Source organism: Mus pahari, chromosome 21 (genome assembly GCF_900095145.1).
Source record: "Mus pahari chromosome 21, PAHARI_EIJ_v1.1, whole genome shotgun sequence".
In the NCBI taxonomy this organism is placed as follows: domain Eukaryota; kingdom Metazoa; phylum Chordata; class Mammalia; order Rodentia; family Muridae; genus Mus; species Mus pahari.
Genome location: NC_034610.1, coordinates 24,312,399 through 24,317,476, shown reverse-complemented (window position 1 = coordinate 24,317,476; position 5,078 = coordinate 24,312,399). Strand labels below are relative to the sequence as shown.

At 56.7% G+C, this 5,078-nt stretch overlaps 1 protein-coding gene across 1 annotated transcript in view; it reads right to left on the bottom strand.

Moving 5' to 3' along the window:
* Positions 1-3,884, bottom strand: part of Pi16 (peptidase inhibitor 16) — a 9,191-nt gene extending 5,307 nt beyond the window's left edge. Inside the window, exons 1-2 of the mRNA XM_021221800.2 lie at positions 3,700-3,884; positions 576-797 (exon numbers count right to left, since the gene is read on the bottom strand). Of these exons, the coding sequence (XP_021077459.1) occupies positions 576-797; positions 3,700-3,876 (399 nt within the window). The 5' untranslated portion in view covers positions 3,877-3,884. The remainder of the gene's footprint in view (positions 1-575; positions 798-3,699) is intronic.
* Positions 3,885-5,078: the final 1,194 nt, after the last annotated feature.

Sequence of the window (5,078 nt, the reverse complement as noted above, 5' to 3'; positions counted from 1 at the left end):
CCACCTGCCTCTGCCTCCCGAGTGCTGGGATTAAAGGCGTGCGCCACCACGCCCATCTCGGGAGGACCAGTTTAAAGCGAGGCTGCTCTGAGTGAAGCCAAGCGGTTACAAACACGCCACCTGGCCCAGCACGTAGCTCCACCCATCTGGAGAGTCCGCCGGCCCCGCCCAGGGACCAGGTGGCTCCACCCAACACCAGAAGGACCCAGCCCGGCTCCGCCCAAGGTGCATGTGGCCCCACCCCTCACCTCTAGGTCCAGACCAAACCACACAGTCCGGTTCGCACGCACTCAAGCGGCTTATCAGAACACCGGAAGCCCTCTCCCTACTAAACGAGGTCCAGACCCTTTCCACGCACGTGCCCAGTCCGGCTCTGCTCGATCGATCGTGCAGGTGGCCATACCCAACACCAAGAGACTCCCCACCCCCGGCTCGTCCCCACTCCATCCCAAGGCTCGTCCAGCAATCAGAGGCCAGCCCAACACCCTGATTCCTCAGCCCTCAGGCAGCCTTAGGAGGCCTCACAAGAGAGCTCGCCGCCCCACCTCTGCCCGCCGTCCTGCCCAGACTGTCACCTGAGTGTAGTGGCCGCACATCTGGCCCGGATCGCAGGTGGCCGTGCTGAAATTGTAATATTCATGCTCCTCGTGCCAGTTCCCCACGGCCAGAGGCACGTCCATGCCCTCGTCCGTGATGGCAAACAAGTTCTCTCCGCGCCGCCCGCGCTCTTTGTTGTGGCCCCACACGCACTTCTGAGCGTAGGCCTTGGCAAAGGCGGCCAGCTCGTCGTCCCACCTCTGCAGGGACGCAAGGGAGGCAAGACAGGGTGGTGAGTGTGGTTAAAGTATACTGGGGTGTCTTGAATCCTCTGTAGGCCAGAGACCGGCTTGCCGCACCACGTCCCCCCCCCCCAGCAAAGTGACCCCTGGCTTGTCCCCGGAATCTGTTCCCCGTGGGTTTCAGCGGGATGGGGGAGTGCCACCTCAGACCCTGGGGGTTCCTCTCTTACCCTTCACAGGGCATGTGGGCGGGGGCAGAGGGTTGATGTCAGTTGTGATCTTTGTGTGTCCTGTGTAGCTGGGGGGAGGGGCAGAGATGCTCGGGCACCTGAAGCTGTTCAGGGAAACGTGGGTGGAGCCGTGCATCGACACCGGCCTGCCGCCTCGTTGCGCTGGCGACGGCTCTTCCCAGGTGTTCAACTCCCGGCATCCGGTCCCTCCTCCCCGAGGAAACTGTCTCTGTGAAGGTCCCTCACTTCCTCAGAGCCCTGCCTAAGACAACGCTGTCAAACCCCAACTCCAGATTCTGTCTCATCAGGTGAGACTCTGGCGAAGGGCAGTTTTGCTTAGATAGCCTCCGAGGTTCCTCGTCCTTGGCTGGCTGGGAGAAGACGGAGCAAGTGTGGAGCATGGGAGGGGAACTTAAGGCATCTGACCCCAAGGACTAAGGAGGAAGACCTGGATCCCACTAAACTCCGTCAGCCTCTCCTGGAAACGGATGTTCTTGTCCCACCCTCTGTGTTCCACCCCCAGCCTGGCAGCCCCACCAAAAACAGCAGCAGAAGGCTTGGGGTGACATTGGGGGGAGAACTGTGTGACCATGCTCACTTCCCACCTGCTCAGTGCTTTAGCTTCCTGCAACCCTCGAGGGAGCCTGAACAGGGACAGTACCAGGGCTGTGCCTCCATGAGGTGTTCTCTCTCTCTCTCTCTCTCTCTCTCTCTCTCTCTCTCTCCATTTTTAAGAATTAATTATGCACTTACTTTTAGGCATGTGTGAATGCAGGAGCACACCTAACACTGCCTGCATGAACGAGGACAGCTTGGGGGAGCCCGTTCTTCCTCCACAGTCTGGGGAGGGAACTCAGCTCCTCAGCTTTGCTTGGGCCAATGTTTTGAAGAACACCTGGCTAGCCCCAGTTTGGTCATTTTGTTTCAAATCACTGGTCTGGGTGGTCCCCTAGACTCTGATAATAGTGGGCAGTTGGGAGCAGAAATGGGGATCAGGGGGTCTAGGGTGATCCAAGGGCTCCGGGATAGACAGATAGGTCCCATTCTAGGACAGGCAGTAACATCTCCATTGTCACAGTGCTGGGAATTCCCATCCCCACCCACCCCAGCTGAGGACCTCCGGGAGCTGAGGACCGAACCCAGGGCCTTGTGCTTGCTAGGCAAGCGCTCTATCACTGAGTTAAATCCCCACCCCAGTGGGTACATTTAATAGATAGTTATGACTGAGAGACCAGCTCAAAGTAGCCCCCGCTCGCTCTAACCTCTAAGCTGAGTCTATGCCTGAAGTCCCATCGGGATTTACAGTTTGCTGTGTTCCAACTGCCATGGCCCTCTCTCCCTAGAAGTAGGTCCGTCCACTCTGTCATTCAGTAGTCCTGGTCACTAAGCCAGAATGAAAGCAAGAACCAAAAACCCCAAGTTTCGTTAGTCACTCGGGAGTGTGGCCACTGTAGTCAGTGCCGCAGGTGACTGGGTCTTGTGGGACATGGGAAGTCTGTGTAGGCAGACTGAGGGCGGAGAAAGAGATTGGGCTAAATGACCAGGTGCTAACCAGGTGGGGGACACCTTGAGCAAAGTAACAGGGGACAGCAGGGCATGGGCCATCTGTGGATGGAAATCCTGAGTCTGGCTCTCACCCATCTGTGTGGTGAGACGCCCCCCCCTCCCAGGCAGAACGGCACTTAGTATCTAGGCTTCTGATTTGCCCGCAGTTCCTGGTTGCCAAGGGCAACGAGTGGTGCTGTGAGCATTTCTCTTGGTCATCTGGTCATCCAGTCTGACCTGAAGGGCAGGGATGTCAGTACCTAACTGTCCACCTGGAAAAGGCTCCCCACAGAGTCACCAAGCCACGGGGGACAAGCTGAGGCTAAATGTCAGGACCCCAGGTTCCCTGCTGTATTTCCCAGATGTGACCTAGCTCTTAGCTCAGGGGTTCCTGGCCCCTGGAGGGTGTCTGGGGGTGGGGTGGACCAGTCAGACTTCAGAGAGGACAAAAAGGGAGGGACTCTAACTCTATCTGCTGAAACCAGAGCAGACATCCTGCCTCAACCCTGTTATCTGATAATAAATATTCTTTCCACCAGATTGGCTACTGGCACCCAGCCTCGGCCTCCACTGTGTGTGTGTTCCTCACACTGTTGTGTAGATAGTTTGTATGTGTGTTACATGTGTGCTCTTCATATTTTACCGCATGTAGTATTACATGGATGCAAGTCAGCCCATGCGTGTGGGTGTGCTTGTGACCCCATTTTACAGATGAGAGACTGAGAGAGTCCACATGGTTACAGGATGCGCCCCAAACGAGACTGGGTTTTGGAGAGAGCACCTGAACTGTGGGCCCCAAAGTCCTTCAGTCCTGCTCCCCCCTCTCCAGTGTTTTCTGGCCTCTTCTGCCTCTTCCCCTTCCCCTACAGGACACCCCATCTTGAGTTGAGGAGGAGGTCACTGGTGTGTGGAGAGCCAGGGCTTAAGCCCGAGTAAGTTCCCTTCGAGCCTCAGTTTTCTCATCTAGAAGATGGGACTGATTATGGGGACCAGTGCATTATACAGCACCAGGGACTCTGTCACTGACCAGAGAGGAAGGAGTCTTGAGAGAGCATCCCCATGGAGAGGCGAGGAGGAGAAGGGCTGTGGCAGGCCTTGCCTCACACCCCTTCAGGCCCAGGAGGTGGGCCCCCAGCCACACTCACCATCTGCAGCATATCTGACGCTGGCGGGGACACCTGGGCACGGTAGTGGTTGTGAAGCTCCACCATACTTTGCTTCTCGTCCTCCGTGAGGGCTGTGGTGGGGCCAGTGGCGGTCAGCAGCAGCAGGAGGAGCAGTGGCCGCGGCAGCATCACCCACGGGCTGCAGGAGCCGTGCATGGTGGCCGGCCTGCTCTGCCTCTCCCGATCAGGGGTCTGGCAGCTGGACTTAAAGTCCTTCCCACACAAGCACCACCCTGGCTGGGGTGGGGCAGCAGGGGCTGTGTCTGGAGGCCCAGCCCAGCTCACACAATGTCTCCAGGACGGCTGGGTGCCTTGGGTCTGGACCAGAGCAGAATCCACTCCCCTGGAGTCCTTGGCAACAGCCTCCTTTTCTCTCAGCAACAGGGGCTCAGGCCAAAGGCTATATGAGCTCCACCATCCCTCCTGAGGGGGACAGATCCTCAGGGGACACAATTCCAGAAGCAGCTGCAGAGCTGTGCTGTGGCACCCAGCTCACACCTACTAAGTGTAGAGGACAGGACAAAAAGGGAACCTTACAGATCTGCCCCTACAGGATTGGGTAAGATGAGGAAGCTGCCAGTACCACTGAGAGCAAGGGAGGGAGAGATGATGTGTCCAGATGCCTTGGTCCATGAGTCCTGCCCACCGCAATGTTTGCGGTAAACTGGGTAACCTGAGTCATGACAGCAACATTAAGTGCCCACCCCAGGTCCTCTACAAGAGCAGCAGGCGCCCTTGCCTGCTGAGCTGTCTCTCCAGCCCCAGGGGAGCCTTCTAAATAAGAGGAGGACCATCCGCAGGAGCAGGAAAGAAGGGGGTGGGGTGGGGGGGTTTGTCTCAGATGAGCTTGTCATTACACAGCCCAGGTTAGCTGCTCTCTAGTTGCTATGCTTCCGCAATTATATTTATTTATTTACTTAATGTATGTGAGTGCTCTATCTGCATGTACACCTGCATGGCAGAAGAGGGCATCAGATCCCATTTGTAGATGGTTGTGAGCCATCATGTATGTGGTTGCTGGGAATCAAACTCAGGACCTCTGGAAGAGCAGCCAGTGCTCTTAAGCGCTGAGCCATCTCTCCAGCCTCCCTCCCTCCTTCCCCTTCCCTCCTCCTCCTCTGTTTTTAAAAAGATGTTCTCATGAAGACATGCCACATGGGACTGAGGTCCCTGGCAACACACATCTGTGAGCACTGGAGGGGGAGGTTAAGAGTGAACAGAATTTATGTAGCATGTAATTATAAAAAAAAGAAGCCAGGCGTGGTGGCACACACCTTTAATCCCAGCACTTGGGAGGCAGAGGCAGGCAAATTTCTGAGTTCGAGGCCAGCCTGGTCTACAGAGTGAGTTCCAGGACA